Source organism: Hyperolius riggenbachi, chromosome 4 (assembly GCF_040937935.1).
Source record: "Hyperolius riggenbachi isolate aHypRig1 chromosome 4, aHypRig1.pri, whole genome shotgun sequence".
Lineage (NCBI taxonomy): Eukaryota > Metazoa > Chordata > Amphibia > Anura > Hyperoliidae > Hyperolius > Hyperolius riggenbachi.
Genome location: NC_090649.1, coordinates 162908853 through 162930424, shown reverse-complemented (window position 1 = coordinate 162930424; position 21572 = coordinate 162908853). Strand labels below are relative to the sequence as shown.

The window sequence follows — 21572 nt, the reverse complement described above, 5'->3', positions numbered from 1 at the left end:
ATGTTTCTGCTCATCAATAAACTTTAACTATTAGTCAAAGATAACATAATTGAACACAAAATGCAGTTTTAAATGATGGTTTTTATTATTTAGTGAGAAAAAAAACTCAAAACCTACATGGAGCTGTGTGAAAAAAGAAATTGCCCCCTGAACCTAATAACTGGTTGGGCCACCCTTAGAAGCAATAACTGCAATCAAGCGTTTGCGATAACTTGCAACGAGTCTTTTACAGCGCTCTGGAGGAATTTTGGCCCACTCATCTTTGCAGAATTGTTGTAATTCAGCTTTATTTGAGGGTTTTCTAGCATTAACTGCCTTTTTAAGGTCATGCCACAACATCTCAATAGGATTCAGGTCAGGACTTTGACTAGGCCAGGGGCGCCTCTAGCCATTTTGTCACTCCAGGCGAGAAAACCTGTGCCCCCCCCCCCCCACACACACACACACACAATATTATACTATAATGATAAAGGCTGCTCGTCCCTCGCCATCTCCCTGGGTGACTCCTGTCACCTGCAGTTGTCCCCGAAAGCCTGGCTGCACTCCATCACGCATGTGTGGCTCGCCAGGCGTGCTCCCGTCCCTGTACTTGTACTGCGCAAGCACAGATCGCGCCCAGGGACAGAAGCGCACCTGGAAGGGCCGCACATGTGTGACTGAGCGCAACTCGGCCAGGCTTTCGGGGACAATTATGGGTGACTGGAGTCACCCAGGGAAATGGCAAGGAACGAGCAGCCCTAGCGTGTTTAAGGAAGCCTACGGTAAGTATTGTACCAAAGACGCTGCTCGTCTCTGGACTTTAAACAACAACGTTTCTTTGTTACAGCTGATACAAATCTTAAAATAAATCATCACTTGTTCTACTTCCTGCTTTCATGGAGGCATACATATTGTTAACATCCTGTGCTTTCTAATGAGCTTATCTGCTGTGGTGGCATGACAGTCAGGTAACACAGGGAGGATCAAATTACAACTTGCGATTACTAATAAATGAGGGGAATGAAACAGGCTAAATCTAAATACATACAGGGTGCATTTCTCCACATGTTCCTTCTGTCCTGTGTAAGAGTTCAGGTCCACTTTTTTTTTATTGATACAGCAGTGATCACATCATCACAACTGTCTTTAGCCTACTAGTATGGACTCGCTTACCTTAGCTGCCTCAGCATGCAGCCACTTGTTTGGGGGTCCGGGAGGAGAAGGGGGAGAGAGAGAGCAGAACACATGCCAAGGGGGGGCTCAGCAGGGGGCACAGACACAGTAGTCGTGCTCGTGGTGCAAGCTCCCTGTCCCCTCAGGCATGCAGCGCCGGCGCCAGCCAGGAGAGTCACGCTGGCTTCAGGCGGGGGGCGGAGTTAGAGGCGTCGTCGCACACGCAGTAAACAAACTGCGACTGCTGCTAGGGAGAGGAGCGGTGGGCGGGCAAGGAGATTTGGAGGAGGTGGAGTGGGCGGGAGTCGGGACTCTCCACCGAGACTCTATTGGCTGGGCCTGGGCGGGGGGGGGGGGGGGCGTCATAGAAGCGGCAGAGGCAGAGAGAGCACCACGTGGTGTAAATAAACCACGAGCGCCGCCGCCGACAAGCGCAGCTGATTTTAAGAGCGGCGACCAGCCGCACGCAGACCCCCCTCCGCAGCAGTGCGCCCCCCTCCCTTCATGCCGCTCCAAGCACCTGCTTGTAATGACAGCAGGTAAAGGCGCCCCTGGACTAGGCCACTCCAAAGTCTTCATTTTGTTTTTCTTCAGCCATTCAGAGGTGGATTTGCTGGTGTGTTTTGGGTCATTGTCCGGCTGCAGCACCCTAGATCGCTTCAGCTTGAGTTGACGAACAGATGGCCGGACATTCTCCTTCAGGATTTTTTGGTAGATAGTAGAATTCATGGTTCCATCTATCACAGCAAGCCTTCCAGGTCCTGAAGCAGCAAAACAACCCCAGACCATCACACTACCACCACCATATTTTACTGTTGGTATGATGTTCTTTTGCTGAAATGCTGTGTTACTTCTACGCCAGATGTAACGGGACACGCACCTTCCAAAAAGTTCAACTTTTGTCTCGTCGGTCCATAAGGTATTTTCCCAAAAGTCTTGGCAATCATTTAGATGTTTTTTAGCAAAATTGAGACGAGCTTTAAAGGGAAGGTCCAAGCAAAAAAAAAAAAAAGAGATTCACTTACCTGGGGCTTCTACCAGCCCCATGCAGCCATCCTGTGCCCTCGTAGTCACTCACTGCTGCTCCAGTCCCCCGCTGGCAGCTTTCTGACCTCGGAGGTCAGGGCCAAATTGCGTACATTTTTACACATTCCCGCTAGTGCAGGAACATTAACACATACATTTTTACGCGTTAGTGGTGAAACGCGTAAATTTTTGTTCCTGCACTAGCTGGAATGCGTAAAAATGTATGCAATGTGGCCCTGACCTCCGAGGTCAGAAAGCTGCCAGCGGGGGACTGGAGCAGCAGTGAGTGACTACAAGGGCACAGGATGGCTACATGGGGCTGGTAGAAGCCCCAGGTAAGTGAATCTCATTTTTTTTTTTTGCTTGAACCTTCCCTTTAATGTTCTTTTTGCTTAAAAGTGGTTTGCGCCTTGGATATCTGCCATGCAGGCCGCTTTTGCCCAGTCTCTTTCTTATGGTGGAGTCGTGAACACTGACCTTAATTGAGGCAAGTGAGGCCTGCAGTTCTTTAGATGTTGTCCTGGGGTCTTTTGTGGCCTCTCAGATGAGTTTTCTCTGCGCTCTTGGGGTAATATTGGTCGGCCGGCCACTCCTGGGAAGGTTCATCACTGTTCCATGTTTTTGCCATTTGTGGATAATGGCTCTCACTGTGGTTCGCTGGAGTCCCAAAGCTTTAGAAATGGCTTTATAACCTTTACCAGACTGATAGATCTCAATTACAGTACTTTTGTTCTCATTTGTTCCTGGATTTCTTTGGATCTTGGCATGATGTCTAGATTTTGAGGTGCTTTTGGTCTACTTCTCTTTGTCAGATAGCTCTTATTTAAGTGATTTCTTGATTGAAACAGGTGTGGCAGTAATCAGGCCTGGGGGTGACTACAGAAATTGAACTCAGGTGTGATAAACCACAGTTAAGTTATTTTTTAACAAGGGGGGCAATCACTTTTTCACACAGGACCATGTAGATTTGGAGTTTTTTTTCTCACTAAATAATAAAAACCATCATTTAAAACTTCATTTTGTGTTCAATTATGTTATCTTTGACTAATAGTTAACGGTTTTTGATGAGCAGAAACATTTAAGTGTGACAAACATGCAAAAGAATAAGAAATCAGGAAGGGGGCAAATAGTTTTTCACACCACTGTGTGTATATGTATATATATATATATATATATATATATATATATATATATATATATATATGAACTTGATTTCTGAGAGGAGCCAATTAACTATCTATGTCTTTTTTAGGGATGTGGGAGGAAGCCAGATTACTCAGAGGAAACCCACGCAAATATGGGGAGAACATACAAACTCTTTGCAAATCGCGTCCTGGCCAAGATTTAAACCAGGGACTCACAGGTACATGGCGTAAGTAGTATCCACTATGTCACCATGCTGCGTAACTTTAGCAGGCATTACGCAATTCACGCATTATGTAGAGAGTGTAACTCATGTTATGCACACGACCTATATGTTGCCTGTATAATGTGCGTTACTGGCTGACTTGGTCAGCATAATGCTAACAGAGTCCGCCAGTAATGCGTGTTATACCTAAATAGTACATTTTTGTGCATAATGTGCATTACTTTATTTGTGTAACAAGCATTATGCAATTTACATAACACCTGCTAATCTCTACTTATGCTGTCAGTGCAATGTAAAGATTAGTGAATGAGGCCCACAACAATCTATGCAAATATGAAATCCCTTGCAGATGCAAGACTCTTCATGTTCCCCATCACTGATGTCTGATGTTGCCTCTACCTGCAGAATGCGTATTTAAAGATTATACACAAACATACTAATCTATCACCTGTCTTTACACAGTGTTTGCCTGAGTTTATTTTGTGATAATGGTCCTTAAAAGGTCAGTGAGTGTTTCACTAATTTAAAAATAGGATTGCAGAAAGAATCGTCAAAATATATTATAGAACAATTAAAATAAATTAAATTTACCTAGTTAATTGATAATAAAAGTTAAAAATGACCATACTCACCATCAGAAATTTTCTGATAAACCAGGACAACATCAGCCACCTGCAGGGATAACTCATCTGGTTGTTTTGCTGTGTAGGTCCGAATAATTTCCACCTGAGTTAAAGCTAATAAAGGGGAAAATGACAAATAAATATAGATTAAAAGTTTGCATGGCAATCTCGAAGAGAGAGCATGAAAGTCTTGTCCTAAATATGCTAGTATCACGACTGTCGCATTAAATTGTAATGTTTTGAAGTGATTGACCTACAACCCATGTCACAATGTTAAAGCCCACTTAAAGGAGTTATCGGGCAATACTATGTCCCACCGATCTACCTACCTGGGGCTTCCTCCAGCCCCTTGCAGCCGACATGTCCCATGCCACAGCTCCGCTCTCAGCCGCTGGCCCCACACGGTGCAAAGGCCGACCTCGAGGTTGTCCTTACTGCACCTGTGTGAAGCCCCGCTGTCAATCAAGCCCACATTGTCTGTGGCGTACTGCGTAAGCGCAGAACTACGCGGAGAATGTGGACTTGATTGACAACGGCGCTCATGCAGGCACAGTAGAGGAGATCGGCCTCTGCACGTGGCGCGGACCCCGGGCTAGCAGCTGTGAACGGAGATGCGGTGTGGGACATGTCAGCTGCAAGGGATTGGAGGAAGCCCCAGGTAAGTAGATTGGGAGGGGCATAATATTGCCTGATGACTCCTTTAAACCTTGCCAGCAAGGTGGCTGCTAGCATCCCCATATGGGTACGTATATGTACTCCGCCGGTGAGCTGGGCACAGGGTGACAGCTCACCCTGCTGGTGCTCAAATTCCCAGTGGCATAAAACACTATTCCCTTTCAGAGTTGTCGCAACTTGGAGCGAGGTTTAATTCGGGGTCCAGCGATCGCTGTAGGCCCCGAATTACCCTTACGCGCCCCGCACAGTATAATATGACTACTATGGGGCCAGCCTAGTTTTGCCACACGGCACTCAGCTGAAATTACCTGCTTCGCCCCACCTCCCAACCATCTACCAGGTTTGCATACTCCAAAAGCAAGCTTTACCTGCTAAACTGTCTGGTCTCCCTTTGACCCGCTGCAGTCCATCATGAATGCGGCAGCCAGCATTATCTACTCCTCCCATCGCTTCACCACGGCGGCTCCCCTCTGTGAATCATTCCACTGGCTTCCTATCCAGTCCAGAATCCGATTCAAGATATTGTGTCTGACGAACAAATCTGTCCACAAAACCTGCCCAACCTACATCTCCAATCTTACCCCTCCAACATCTTCAATAAGACCCTCAAAACTCACCTCTTCACTCTGTTCTACCACCCCTCACTGGTGCTGTAAACCTGCAGCTGAACTCTGGTCCCCTACCTTTTGTTTCCCTACCTCTCCCTCTAGATTGTAAGCCTTTGGGCAGGGTCTTCCTCCTTGTGTGTCCTACCTGATCATGCACCTCCATTACTGTGCACCCATGCAATGCATTTGAGTGAACGCAACTTGCCTAATCCCCATGCTCCCATCCAGTGACCGACTAAGCATTACCTTGTACTCCTACTGTGCTGCGTGATCTGGTTTTTCTTGAATTGCTGTATGTCACCCCTAAATATTTTTTGTAACCTAAACTAATGTCCAGCGCTGTGTAATATGTTGGCGCTTTATAACTACAACAAATAAATAAATCAATCTCTTCATTTAAAAGAAAAATCCCTGCTAATGCAGCAGCAGTCTGATCAGCACCAGGAAGCCTAGTCCAGCGACAGCGGCTTTTTCACAGCTCATCTGCAGATATGCTTCTGGTTCACTTGCATTGAAGGATACATGAGTTGTAAGAAAAGATTGCAGCTTTACTTACCTGGGGCTTCTTCCAGCCCCTAGAAGTCTGACTGTCCCACCGCCAAAGTTTCCCAGTTCCCCAGGTTGCCTGCAATCACGAGAGGGGCGAGATGCGCCGGAGCATGCACAGAAGCCAGTGACCTAGCCATGGGTTGTGGTGTTATGGATAGGCCAGCGGCAGTCTAAAAACAGTGGAACTTTGGCGCTGGAGCGGTTAGACTTCTAGGGGCTAGAAGGAGCCCCAGGTAAGTAAAGCTTCAATCTTTCCTTTCAGCTCATGTATCCTTTAAGTTGTGTACACACGCATGATTAATATGCTTACAGAAACACAATCAACAATGGATCGTCAGATAATCATTGCGTAAAATGTTGCCTGTAGTTATAGGTTATCAGGAATGTAAATGATGTTATCTTATGTACATAGATTAAATTAATTACTTGACAGAGTCATTTTTAAAGAAGTCTGACAACAGGAGAGTGAACGACAAGACTGCTATGCTATCTCCCAGGCTAGGGAATAGTGGAGAACACAGGAGGACATTAACTGACTGCCATCCTGGCTTGAATTTATTGAAACTCACTTCTTTTAAGTGGCATAAATTTGCAACTTTCACTTACTGTAGGTCATATCAGATTATAGATTGCTCATATCAGATTATAGCGATGGTCATATCAGATTACAATGATGGTAAAATGAAAGGATAATTATTCAGCACTTGTGTGGTTATTGTCGAATGCAGGCACATACAGCATAAACTTTTTCTCTCATAAATCCAAGGCCGTGTGGATCTATTTTCAATAAGGTCTTGTGGTATGGGTGCATCTACATTACCATAGCCACACAACTGCTAATCCAGTGACTTTTCAAGAACCTGTCTAGTGATTATGACCAATATAAAAGGCGATGAGTGTGTCACCATTACATGCAACTGGCTATAGGAGTGTACTACTAGAGTCAAGTTATAGTACAGATCAATTACCTAAACAGTAACAGGTATCAGTAAGCTACATGAAAAATAGATACAAGAATGTAAGCTAGCATGGGCAGGGCTATCTCACTTTGTGTTTTGTAAGTTGTTGTACATTTTTTTAATCGATATACAATTGTCACTATAACTAAATTATTATATGGTCTACAACTTCTGTATTATATGTTCAAGTTGTGCTAATAAGTTTACATACCCTGGCAGAATTTATGACTTCTTAACCATTTTTCATAGAATATAAATGATAACACCAAAAAATTTCTTCCGCTCATGGTTAGTGGTTGGCTGAAGCCATTTATTGTCAAACAACTGTGTTTACTCTTTTTAAATCAAAATCACTACACACCCAGTTGTTAATTCCGCAAATTGCCCCCTTTAATATCAGTGACAGCTTGAAGTGTTTTGTGATAGTTGTGGATGAGGCTCTTTTTCTTCTCAGATGGTAAAGCTGCCCATTTCATTCTTTCTGTCAAAAAGCCTTCAGTAACCATAAATTCTTGGGCGGTCTTGCATGAACTGCATGTTTGAGGTCTCCTCAAAGTGTCTTTATGATACCTAGGTCAGGACAGGAGACTGAGATGGCCACTCCAGAACCTTCATTATGTTTCTGTAGCCAATGACAGGTCGACTTGGCCTTGTGTTTTGGATCATGGTCATGTTGGAATTTCTAACTATGCTCAGCTTTCTGGCTAATGAGAGCAAATTTTCCTCCAGTAATTTTTAATAACTTACTGCATTCAAATTGCCACAAATTCTAACCAAATTTCCTGTACCTTTGTACCTCAAACATCCCCGAAACATTAGTGTTCCACCACCATGTTTCACAGTAGGAATAGTGTACCCTTCCTTATAGACTTTTCTGAGTCCTCTCCAAATTTAGTGTTTATGGTTGTGGCCAAAAAGTAAAATTTTAGTCTCATCACTAAATTACTTTGTGCCAGTAGGTTGGAGGATGGCCAAGGTAATTTGGGGAGAGTAAACACAGTTCTTTGACAAGAAATGGCTTCAGCCATCCACTAACCATGAGTGAAATAACAGTTTTTGTGTTATCATTCATATTCATTGAAAAATTGTTAAGAAATCATAAATTCTACCAGGGTATGTAAACTTATGAGCACAACTGTACCAACTGTACTAATCTATTTATTTTTATGTATACCAATGTCTATTTTTATTTACCGCATTTGTGTTAGTCTTTTTCTTACTCCGCACCACGGAAGATGATGGCACTCTATAAATCATTATTATTAACTATATACTCTGTACAGCTCTGCAAAAGATATCCATGCTATATAAATACTAAATAATACAGTACTGTAATTATACTGAAGAAAATGCAGCGACCTATGTCAGAACCAAAAGTAATCAGCAGAGGGCAGTGTGAGACAGGGAAAGAATGCTATTTGTCTTACTTGTTCTGTCTGTGCATGGTTTTTCTTTGCTCTGACTCAGAGCTGTAACCCATCGTGCTCGGTCACTTCTGAAAAACAAAAGTTTGTCCTCAGGTTACAGAGAGCAATTATGCAGTAAGACTAACAAAAAATAAAAAAAATTGTATATACATATAAGGGGGTGGGGTGAATAGGCTGTAGATGTCACTAGGGCTGCACAATTTTAGAAAAAAAAATTAACTGTGATTTTTCTCTCAAAAATTGCGATTTCAATTTGATTCACAAATTTCTTCAAATCAAGCTGTAGCACTAAATTCACAATGCCCCCAGTATAGGTTAGCCAGGTAGGTGCCTCCAGTATAGGAAGCCAGTATAGTTGCCCCCCAGTATAGGTTAGCCAGGTAGGTGCCTCCAATATGTAGCCAGTATAGTTGCCCACAGTATAGATTAGCCAGGTAGGTGCCTCCAAAATGTAGCCAGTATAGCTGCCCCAGTATAGGTTAGCCAGGTAGGTGCCTCCAGTATAGGTAGTCAGTATAGTTGCCACCCAGTATACGTTAGCCAGGTAGGTGCCTCCAATATGTAGCCAGTATAGTTGCCCCCAGTATAGGTTAGCCAGGTAGGTTCCTCCAGTATAGGTAGCCAGTATAGTATCCCCCAGTATAGGTTAGCCAGGTAGATGCCTCCAGTATAGGTAGCCAGTATCAGGGCCGGGCCGAGGCATAGGCTGGAGAGGCTCCAGCCTCAGGGCGCAGTGTAGGAGGGGGCGCACAATTCATTCAGCTGTCATTCCTAATTGTGTATGAAGCAGAAAGAAATAAGAAAAGGGGATACATAGCAGTGACAGCAAGCCAGATAACTAGAGATTAAGGTGTTGGGGGCCCTGTGGCCCTCTTAGTCTAATAGTAATCAGTGTGTGACAGCTGAGGTGGGAGGGATGGAGGGGCGCACTTTGGTGTCTCAGCCTTGGGTGCTGGAGGACCTTGTCCCTGCTCTGGCCAGTATAGTAGCCCCAGTATAGATTAGCCAGGTAGGCGCCTAGAGTATAGGGTGCCAGTATAGTTGCCCCCAATTAAGGTTAGGTAGGTAGGTGCCTCCAGTATAGCTCTAGTATAGGTAGCCATTAGTAGAGTTGCCGACAGTATAGGTCAGCTAGCTGGGTGCCTCCAGTATAGGTAGCCAGTATAGTTCCCCAAAGAATAAGTTAGCTAGGTAGGTGCCTTCAAGTACAGGTAGCCAGGCAGCATAGGTGCAGCGTTGGGTGAGAGCGAGCGTAGCGCAGTAACTCACCTTCCTCGATCCCCACAGCCTCTTTTTATTTCCTCTCCCAGGCGTCCGTCGCGTTGGTACCAGCGCCCCCTGTGATGACATGCAGTTACGTCATCACAGGCAGCTTTGTTGTTACCAGTGCGACAGATGCCGGGAAAGGAAGTAGCAAGAGTCTGCCGGGGATCCCGGAAGGTGAGTTACTACGCTATAATTATACGGGTCACAAAACTGCTGCTTTGACGATTACGTAATTGTCGTGCCCCACATCGTGATTTCGAATTTAAAAAACGTTTATCGTGCAGGCCTAGATGTCACTGGTACAGGTGTGCTATTGTTCAGAAATGAACAATAGCTATAAGGCTTGATTTTTTTTACCATACCAGATTGACTCTTCTCCCTAGCATCATTCAGTAGCTGTGCACTGCTCTCATGGCCTTACGATTGCTGTTAAGCCAATGTATGGTCTATGCAAATCTTGGGCAGATTGGCCCTGCATTTACTAGACTGTGTGTTTGTAGGTGGCAGCATAGGTGTGTAAGTGTGTCTTGTGTTTGTAGGTGGCAGCATACTGGTTAGGTGGGAGAGAGACTCATATCTAGTCCATAGATGCCCAATGAGATGCTAATAATGACAGCTTGCATGCAAACTTAACGTAAGTTGTATGAAGTTTGAAAATTGGTCAATCAAATACACTTTCTTAATTAGCCCACTTCCAAACTGCATAAAATTTTTGTGAAATTTGATCATTCGAAATTAGATGCGTGTACTAGGCTTTAAAGTGGACCTGAACTCAGAACTCCCTCTCTGTTACTGCTTATAGCACTCCCACTGAGATTCTGCAGAGTGGTTACTTGCTAGTATCCAGAGAGCACAGACAGGGTTAACCTCCTGTGTTTACATATTAGCTCAGAATTCAGCAGTCGGGAGCTTACAGCTCAAATTACACTAGCTCATTATTATTTGACGAGAAGGGAGAACTAGACAGGCTGTTCTCTATAAACACACTGTGCCTCCTGTGCAAGAGTTCAGGTCTGTTTTAAAGTCCGCTTTAGGGAAGCATCATGGTTTGTAGTTATGCCCCTTGCTGGATGTTTTTCTACCATACATGAACTCTGTTTTTTGTACTTGTGTTGCCAATTGTTTGATTGTACTCTGTGTTAATGGTCCCCGCTACTGTCTGTTTTGTACTCTGTATAGCACTACAGAAGATGTTGATGCTGTACAGTATACATAATAATAACTGCTACTGACTTCCTGTGTAGCACTAGTGAAATACTTGTGCCCGGATGTGGACTTTAATCACTGGAGGAATGCTCTTCATATGAATTCTGCCTGCAGCACATTGATATACAGTGTGATCACATAATAATGTGCAGAAAGAAATATGAGGAGAAGGAAATGGGAAGATAGAACTGATCATCTCTGTTATATTCTTTAGAAATCCAGAGTTCTGGCTGGTAATCCCACCATGTCATGATATCAGAGATGGGAACTCTGCAACACGCATGATTACCAGACACCCTGTCACTGACAATCTATCAACACTGGGGATCTGTGAGGGGAAGTGCTGACACTAGGATGATAGAAAACAGATACCCCAGAAACTGAATAACTACAACTCTCCATACCAGTCAGATGGAACGATAAAGAATCTGCTGTTATTACGCCTTGTGCTTTGCTGTGACATAGCAACATTTTATGCAGTGCACAATGTTATACAACATCATATGTGTACATATCACATTTGGCAACATCGCTGCAAAAAGGTCTATTTATAGAAAGGCTGGTAATAAAAAGAAAGGTGCCTATATTGTCATAGTACAGTATGTTTTTAAATCTGAAACCAGAGCAGCAGGCCAAGCTTAATGTACAGGTATAAAACCATAGTAGATTTATACCACACCTTAAAATTAGTTTGCAAATTGAGCCACATGATCCTGGCTACTGCTTTCTGCTTTCAGACTAAAAAGTCTTACCTCATAAGTGCCGCTCACACTGAACAGAGCTCATCCAAATCACAGAATTTTCGAATGTTGTTGTTGTTGGTGGCGTCATTATTGGTGAAAAGTAAGGGGGGGGGGGGGGGGGGCAGGGAATCCTGTCCTAAAAGTGCTCAACTTGCAAATGGTTTTCCCACACAGGAAGTGACAGAAAGTAATCAGTCACATTTTTTTTTTCTTTTTAGAAAAAAAAAACAATTACATTTTGCATTTTAAAGGGGATCTCCATATCCAAATTTTAAATAAAAATAAGAAACACTCAATTAAAGGAGAGTTACATGTAACGTTATTTTCCATTCATTTGTTATTTACCATTCCATCAGCTTCAGCACCAGTGTAGAGGATCATGGTCACATGAATGGAGACGTGATGTCAGGCCTGCATAAACCCTGGACTTCTTGCTCACAAGGAGACCTGTCAGGCTCAGTTTAGCAAGGCGATGCCACAGAATGGAATGGTAATGGTAAAAGTATTAAGGCCAGCCTAGTACACACGCTAGAGTGTTCTCGGCGGAGGTGGCGTCTCTGCTGAAAATCTAGCACAAGTACGGATGCCCCAATGCATCACTGTAAGATCCGGGGTGCTGGAATGCCTTGACCGAGAGCATTGTTTTCCTCCATACCCTGTCCATCAGATGCTGCACCTTTGTGAGCCGTGCCTTTGACCCTCTCTTTCCCCATCGCAGAAGAATAAGTCATGGGGCTGTAGCATAGCGATGCATTTGTATAGCACTTGGCCTAAAGGATCCAGTACTGATCCCTTCTGCGGGTGACAGTCATTTAGAGACAATGTCCACCCTACAAACAAGAAATCCCACTTAATTCAATAGAAGAAGCAAAACGCTACAACAGGACAGCCTGCATTTTAAATAAATACATTAATAAATAAATCAAACAGATTTGCAACTGTAAATGCAGGTTTATAATGCCAAATAAGATTCCATTCAAAATCAGAAAAACATAATGAGCAAAATAGAGGCTTAAATCAATGTACACAACATGATAAACAATTAGCAAGATTTGCAGAATGACAAAGTGATTTCAAGATGATTACAAGAGCCATTCCGCAGGCAGTGTGTATCCTGAGTAGCGATGATCAGTTTACTCTACACCAATTCTCCAAAGAAGAATATATGCAGCAGCCTATGATTGCTTTGATGAGGTACCTTATTAACAAGGCCTGCAGCTTGCTAGGGTTATAGGAAGGCCACCATGTTTTTGCTCTGCACTAACCCCCCACCACCACACACTCACACCTTTCTTCTTCTGGCTAGCTGGTGTTAGGCAATCAATTAGTCTATTGGGCAGGGGTTCAGGTTTGGAAGGTTACGGGTTAAACTTTGCTTGAGACTTTTGGTCAGGGATAGTTGAGGAAGTGGATGGGTGGGACAGAGAGGGGAGGTCTGCACTTACCACCCAATCTTGGCACAAGCTGGACAAGGTTTTTCCATCACTTTTCTTCTGCTTGTCCCGGAAGTGGAGATTGGGTGTGTTTTAGTTGCATTGTTGTTATGTCATTGCAGCCGGGCGGGGAGGTCGTACAATGGTTGTTGTTTTTTTTGTTTTTGTGGTAAGCATCCACCCATTGGTGGGGACACCTCAGACTGTTTGAAGTCTACACCAAGTAGGACTCTTGGTGTCAGCCGACAGCTGTCCTTGGGTCAGTGTCCACGTCTGGGGCCCTGGCTGTGTCGTTTGTATTACGTGTTCTTGACCTCCGTAGCCCCTCCTTCAATTCTCATGCTATTACATTTATTATCTTCTATAAAAGTTCTGTTATGTGTTGTTATTTACCGTATTTTTCAGACTATAAGACGCTCCTGACCATAAGATGCACTTAGGTTAAGAGGGCAAAAACCAGGGGAAAAACATATATATTAACTTGGTAAATAATTAAATAATGGTGCATCCATGGTGAAGGGGCATTTTGTAGATTATGCCCCCTTTGTACCTCATGCCCGCTTGTACCTCTTGTGTCTCCCTGTGTCCTCCTGTGACCCCATGTGTCTGCCTGTGTACTCCTTGTATCCTCCTTTATGCCCCTTTGTGTCCGTTTGTCCCCGTGTCCTTCTTTGCATGGGCACAGTACAGGGAGTCCCCGACACAGTGGCGGGTTGGTGGTTCGTATTGGCAGGCGTTCACAAGTCAGAAACACCCTGCATTTGGACTATAAGACACAGTGACTTTTTCCCACCCTGAGTCTTATAGTCCAAAAAATACAGTATTTGGTATTGACAAAAAAGTGTCGCTATGGCCTATTTCATCCATCCATGGCAGTCTGCGATTCTTCCGGGGGGGGGGATGAATGAGAAAATACCATCATCGTGTAAATCTCTGATTGCGGTTAGCGACAGTATGATTATGTCTAACTTCACCTTCCTGTTTTAGCCTCCTTCAGGAGAATGTATGCGGATTAAATGAATCACCTCTATCCCTGAGTGACATTCAATACAAACCTCTCATGCTTGACTAGAATGCATGTATGAAAGAAGACAACCTCATTGAGGCACTTACAGAGTTTCGGCTCCCAGCAGCATTTCCACCTCGTCTCCTGCATGATTGCTGTGAATGGTGAGTGTGAACAGATGTGTGGCAGAGGACTGTCTGGAGTAAAGGATGGGAGTGCTGTTCTTTAATGGAGTAGTAGTTGGATCCTCATTGTCACACTGCTCCACATGAAGCTGATCCAGCATGGTATAATCCGTCACATTGTGGCTTTCATCACTGCAAGAACAGAACATACAAAAATGTATAAACCTCTTCATTTTTGGGGTATTTTCCTTAAACAAGAAGTACACACATCCTTCTGTCTACTTTGCACAGTGGAAAACAGATAAAGCACCACTTATTCAAAAACATCCTTCAACCTCAGATACACATTATCCTTGTTTAGCAATAGGATGACTTAAAAAAACAAATTCCAAAGCATAATATTCACATATACATGGCATTCAGTCTGTCAGAGTTTGTTCGTTGCCCAAAAGGATTGGGACTTATGTAGCCTCGGGTGACAGTTTGGGGTCTGGCCGCTGTACAGGCACCTCACACATCTATAGCAGAATAAGACATCTGCTGCTATGGAGGGGGAAGAGGGATGACACAAAGTGAACAACAGAGCGGCTGGTGGGGACAGGTGAGGACAAGAATTAGCTTTATAGTCGCTGTTGTCTAAAGTTCCGGGATATCAGATCTTTAAAGAGGAACTCCAGTGAAAATAATGTAATAAAAAAATGCTTCATTTTTTACCATAATTATGTATAAATGATTTAGTCAGTGTTTGCTCATTGTAAAATCTTTCCTGTCCCCGATTTACATTCTGACATTTATTACATGGTGACATTTTTACTGTGGGCAGGTTATGTAGCTGCTCCTAGCTGTTTTGGCTGTTAGAGACAGTTGTAAACAGCTAATTCCTGTCTGTGAACATTGTTACATTGTGGCAGTTTGCCCAGAGTACCGCGGTACTCAGAGCTTCTTGTGGGAGGGGTTTCAGCACAAAATCAGTCATACAGCGCCCCCTGATGGTCTGTTTGTGAAAATCATTATATTTCTCATGTAAAAGGGGATATCACCAAAAAGAAAAAGAACTAGAACCCCCTAATATTCAATAATTATTAGCTAAGAGTCGTGGCTAATATATGGCTAAAGACACCTGGATCAGTGAAAAAAATCTTTATTCAAAACCAGCTCAAAAAGATAAAACCAATTAAAAACAGGCAGCCAGACCTGGTACACAGGCCCCTAAATAACAAAGATACATGATTGAGTCAAATGTGCAATATATCATAAAATAGGTCAATGATTCTCCTGGGTAACCTTGTGATAAATATTGTAACAGTGTCCAAAAATTATGTATAAAAAAGTATAAACTAGAGACATCTGTTTCACAAATCCATATCCCAGGAGAAGTATATGATAATATACAAACATATAAAATCTCCTATACAATTTCCCTGCTCAACACAAAGTGCTAGTGCTAATCTTCTAGTGCTAAACTGGATAATAAGATATCATGGAAGGGTCCACAATACTGTAGTGAGAAATATATAAATATCTAGATACAAAACATCAATAAAAATCCATAATATGTTATCAAAAAACACAGTGAGGAGAGAGGGGGGGGGGGGGGGGGGTATAGAAAGACCCAAAGGGGACACCAAATGAAATACCTAGTGAAAGAAATATACAAAGTGCTGAAATATGAGTGAAAAATAAAAAAGTTTAGACCCAGCAAGTACCAAGATGAGATGAGTAATGAAGCGAGTGAAAGAAGATGGCAGCAATCCGCATGCCAAAAAGACTCGCCCAATGAATAAGTAAATGGACACAGGAATGGCTGCACAGCGCTGCCCATGCTGCCCCACTAGTTCCGCCGAAGCTGCCAAGGGACCCATCTAGATATTTATATATTTCTCACTACAGTATTGTATTATTAGCTAAGTATTAGCTAATAATTATTGAATATTAGGGGGTTCTAGTTCTTTTTCTTTTTTGTAGTATGTTAATTCAGGTTGGTGACCTATTCCCCAAGTATAAATACTTAAAGTGATTAGGTAGACAATTTTGTCGCCTTGATATGTCTGCTCGTGTTGCTTTAGGGTAAAAGGGGGTATCAGCTACTAATTGGGATAAAGTTCAACTCCAGGTTGGAGTTTCTCTTTAAACAAGCTCAGGGGACACCTGAACACATGCTCAATTCTCTGCAAAGTCGACTACAAATGGCTACCATGGCAGAGTTGCATTTAGCGTGTGTACCCACATAACAATTTATAGAGAAACCAAACTTAAAACAAGCTTTGACCATATTGCACCTACAGCATTACAAATAGAAAGCACAACAATATTACCTAGCTTTACACCATTGTATTACACTTTGTATTACAACGCATGAAAAATGCAAATGCATGCAAATTTTCTGCAATATCGTGTAGATTTGTCATCCTGGGAAACTGTGTAGTTGTAGTCCCACAGGCCAGATTTGTATATTTTATCACCCAAGGCCCATTGTACCAAACTTCTCAACCCACCCCGCCCTGTATTCCACTCGGCCGGTGATCCCCCTGTTCTGTGCGTTTCCCTCATCCTGTGTGCTCCCCCTGTCCTTACTCCCCTCCCCCCCCCCCAATCCTGTGTGCTCTCCAGATCATGTGCCCCCCTTCCCCCCCCGGTCCTGTGATCCCGGATCCTGTGCTAGCTCCGCCCTGTGTTCTATACTGCTCACCCCTCTGGAAGCAGGGCAGCAAAAGACGTGTCTGGCACCGCTGTGGTTTACATGTTTAGCAGTTTACCTGCACGAGTGCGTAGCCTGCTGCTGCCCCTTGTTTACTGACGCCTTCAAATCTTCCTGCCTGGGCAGAATGCCAGAGATGAGAAGCTTCAGCTTGCAATTAGCTAAATGAATGATTATACTTGTGCTGGGAGCACAATGAGCAGAACTGAGTGCACTCCTGAAAAACGCATGCGAATTCTGCTTAATGTGCTCCCAACCTCTAAGCAATACTGAAGCAAGCTGCAAAAAATGAGTGAGGCTCTGGATCCTAGAGGACCTTCCTGGTCCTCTCTGTCTCCTTGTCCCACTGCCAGGTCCCAGTAGTTCTTTGACCACCTTGGTCAAATATCTTTTTCGGGCCTCCTCCGGAAAGCCTTCGGAAGTACTCACGTACTTTCAAAGACCAGCAGATCTGTACTGTGCTCCCAGGAGTCTCGGCTCACTCATGCACATTACAGCTGAGCCCATTTTTGGAATCAGTCGGGGACAGTGCTTCTGAAGACTGCTGATGAGTCCCGAAGGTGGGGAAATTCAGAGGGGAACCACGGTAGGCCGAACGCACACCCCCTGCACACCCGAAATCTGATTTGCGAATCCAATTTGCGATTCCGATTTTCCCTGGATGCTATCAAAACAAAAAGAAGATCTCAGAAAAAAACGCAGCATGCAGTACCAATTAAAAATCACAAATCGGAATTGCAAGTAAAATCGCGTCAAAATCGCAAATCGTAATCACATGTAGTGTGCAAGAGGCTGAGAGGAATAGGTAAGGCCCTATCGTATCCTCAAAATACAACTTTGAAATTAAAAAAAGAGTGGCCGTCACTTAATACGTTGTAGCACCACTCATAGAGGAGGACTTTCCATGTAACAAGGCATATACAGTATAAATTCATTACATAACTTGCAAACTCTGCATGTGCATTAAACCTTCAATAATTGCAAAATTACTACTACATAGTCACAACTACTGTGACTATTGTGTAGCAATTTTGCAATTATTAAATGTTTAATGCACATGCAGAGCTTCCATGTTATGTAATTCAGCTCTATCATATCCACAGTTTTCCATCTCCATAGTTGAGAACCTAATGGTGGCCACTGATGATCCAATCTTTTTCATCCAATCTTACCAAATCTATGTAGTATAAGTGTAAACTGAGTGAATATACTGAATGGATACTTCAGGCAGTTACCTTATATTACATAGAAATGGTAAGATTGGATGAAAAAGATTGGATCATTAGTGGTCACCTTAAATCAATTTTTTATGCAGCTCACTTCAATATCGCTTAAAAAAACAAACAAAAAAACAAACAAAAGCAGTAAGTCAACAAAAATAAATGCACAGAATACCATGTCCAAGTGTTTCCCCTGCATTAATCTTTGAGCATGCTCATATGTACAGAGAGAGAATGAGACAGACTGTACACCCAGGTATCCCCATGCAAGGCTTGCCTCTGAACATTTACAGTATGCAAACTCCACTCATATTTCAATGCTCAGCATACTTATAAACTACTTTAGGAGGTGCACAAATGTAATTATATGTTAAATTACATATAAGGAAATATTTATTGCAGGTAAGAGATGTATACACATTTGGAAAGGAATCTTACTAGAGCACCAAGAAGTGAAAACAGTGGTGAAAGAGAAGGTAATGATTATTTTAGCTTTTCTGGGAGTATTTTTACGTGAGCTCACTACCTGTTTACAGCATGAAGTACAGAGAGGAAACACACTGGAAGGAAATCAAAACACTAACATTAGAAATTCACTGTAACATCTGTGATTCTTGATTAGTTGCCAGTAACTTAGGTTGAGTCTCCTTTTGTAAACACTGTACACAGAGAAGGCGAGCAGTCCTGATGAGGTTGAGTCTCCTTCATGTAAGCACTGTACACAGAGGAGGTGGGCAGTCCTGATCAGGGTGAGTCTCCTTTATGTAAACACTGTACACAGAGGAGGGGGGCAGTCCTGATCAGGCCGAGTCTCCATTATGTAAACACTGTACACAGAGGCGGAGGGCAGTCCTGATCAGGCTGAGTCTCCTATATGTAAACACTGTACACAGAGGAGGCGGCCTGTCCTGATCAGGGTGAGTCTCCTATATGTAAACACTGTACACAGAGGAGGCGGGCAGTCCTGATCAGGGTGAGTCTCCTTTATGTAAACACTGTACACAGAGGAGGAGGGCAGTCCTGATCAGACCGAGTCTCCTTTATGTAAACACTGTACACAGAGGAGGCGGGCAGTCCTGATCAGGCCGAGTCTTCTTTTTGTAAACACTGTACACAGAGGAGGTGGGCAGTCCTGATCAGACAGAGTCTCCTTTATGTAAACACTGTACACAGAGGAGGTGGGCAGTCCTGATCAGGCTCAATCTCCTTTATGTAAACACTGTACACAGATGAGGCGGCCTGTCCTGATCAGAGTGAGTCTCCTTTATGTAAACACTGTACACAGAGGAGGCAGGCAGTCCTGATCAGGCATGAGCGGATCGCTCAAACTCACCCTTATCAAGCGAACGACAGCATGTACATACGCCCGATTTAGCGGGCGAACGACGGAACGACGGGGCGTGCAAACGACCCGTCGTTCGCGGAAATCCGACGTGTGTATGGGCCTTAAGTCTCTTTTATGTAAAGACAGTACACAGAGGAGGCAGGCAGTCCTGATCAGGCTAAGTCTCTTATGTAAAGGCAGTACACAGAGGAGGCCTGCAGTCCTGGTCAAGCTGAGTCTCCTTTATGTAAACACTGTACACAGAGGAGGCGGGCAGTCCTAATCAGGCTGATTCTCTTATGTAAACACTGTACATAGAGGAATCAGGCAGTCCTGATCAGGCTGAGTCTCCTTTATGTAAACACTGTACACAGAGGAGGCAGGCAGTCCTGATCAGGCTGAGTCTCCTTTATGTAAACACTGTACACAGAGAAGGAGGGCAGTCCTGATCAGGCTGAGTCTCCTTTATGTAAACACTGTACACAGAGGAGGAGGGCAGTCCTGATCAGGGTGAATCTCCTTTATTTAAACACTGTACACAGAGGAGGCCTGCAGTCCTGATGAGGTTGAGTCTCCTTTATGTAAGCACTGTACACAGAGGAGGCAGGCAGTCCTGATCAGGCATAGTCTACTTTATGTAAACACTGTACACAGAGGAGGCAGGCAGTCCTGATCAGGGTGAGTCTCCTTTATGTAAACAAAAAAGGAAAAAGTTTGAGCTTGTGTGGATGAATGTGTTGCTGCTAGAGGTGGGGTCGGCTCAGACCCAATGATGAAGGAGAAAATGTGTATAGTACCTCAGCGCAAAAAAGGGTGTGGAACTTGCCCTGGGCTATGCAAGCCCACTCGAGATGTAAGCAGATGACAGTACAGTTCCTTAATAGAGGTTACATCTAGCTGCCCAAATACTTGCTGTAATCCCGATCTCTGTATTTCAAGTAATCCCGATATCACAGCGACGGGGGATAAGAGCTCGCTTGCTCTACCACTTCCTGTTTCCGGTCCTTCAAGCCCTACTGCCAGTGGGGTGCGTGCTGCACTGCAATGTAGTTACATGTGCCAATAAAATCGCACCGGACAGCTAGAAGCAGAGCTTGTTTATTGCACGTAATAAAACACGTAGACTCCTCTCCCGACTCGAGTTTCGGCTGTATGCCTTCCAAAAAGAAGATTAAAATTTAGCTCCAAGGGAAAAAACTTAGGGCCTATATCAGTAAAATCGTCAAGCCATTTCCTGTGCCAATGTTTTCCAAACCAAGGGTATCTAAACCGATATGAACACGGGGAAAAATATTTAGATCTTGTTTAAAGAAAAAAAAAGTTGTCAAGCAGGTCTTAAAAAGTTTGTCTCAAGGAAACATTTTTTTAAAGGGAGTTAATGGTCTCCTATATTCCTATTGGGATAGTGTGGGAATGTGGTGGGTAAGGTGGTTTTGTGGACTCAAGACTCAAGTGCTTGAACATTGCAGGAGCTGGTGGGAGAGTAAGCTGGTGGAAATGCTGTAGGGACTCTTATGTAAAAGTTTTTACTGGAGCAATGGTCACAGAGGAATATACTGTAAATAGTGACATGACTACACACTCTGTAAAGCACTTTGTAAGATGTCAGGGCTATATAAATATATAAATACACAATGGTAATAATAATGCAGCAGCTAAAAGGAGCCCAGCTATTTGAAGACACCACAGCCTCTGAGGCAAGACTACTCCTGTTCTCATTCAATACCTGTATGATTATAAAGGAATCCACAGAATGCAGATCTGCAACATGATTCAATTTGTTACACAACATGTTGTGTATTTGCTGTTAGTCTGGTTCATTTGCCTCCAGTCACCTCCTCTTCATTACACACACAGTTCTGTCATTCGCAAGTTGCAAAATTACCTCCAGAAATGTTTCCACAAGGGACTCTACCTCTCCCAGCCTATTGAACTCCAGGATTTATGTAGGAAGCTCATACACTGCACATTGCTGTACAGCCAATGTTTGGAGGTGGCTGAACACTGAAGGGAATGTCCCTGGAACAGATGGTGCTTTTGTCTACAGAGTGACTGAGCTTTGACCACTTTTGCCTTGATAAAGAGACCCCTGGTGGTCTCGAAACATTGCCCCCTTGGTGGTGTTCCAAATAAGTACAGCTGTAACTTATTTGGTGTTCCAAA

At 43.5% G+C, this 21572-nt stretch overlaps 1 protein-coding gene across 1 annotated transcript in view; it reads right to left on the bottom strand.

Moving 5' to 3' along the window:
• ARHGEF26 (Rho guanine nucleotide exchange factor 26) overlaps nucleotides 1-21572 on the bottom strand; it is a 189653-nt gene that overhangs the window by 6093 nt on the left and 161988 nt on the right. The window contains exons 12-14 of the mRNA XM_068280907.1: nucleotides 14150-14359; nucleotides 8389-8456; nucleotides 4180-4284 (exon numbers count right to left, since the gene is read on the bottom strand). Coding sequence (XP_068137008.1) covers nucleotides 4180-4284; nucleotides 8389-8456; nucleotides 14150-14359 — 383 coding nt within the window. The remainder of the gene's footprint in view (nucleotides 1-4179; nucleotides 4285-8388; nucleotides 8457-14149; nucleotides 14360-21572) is intronic.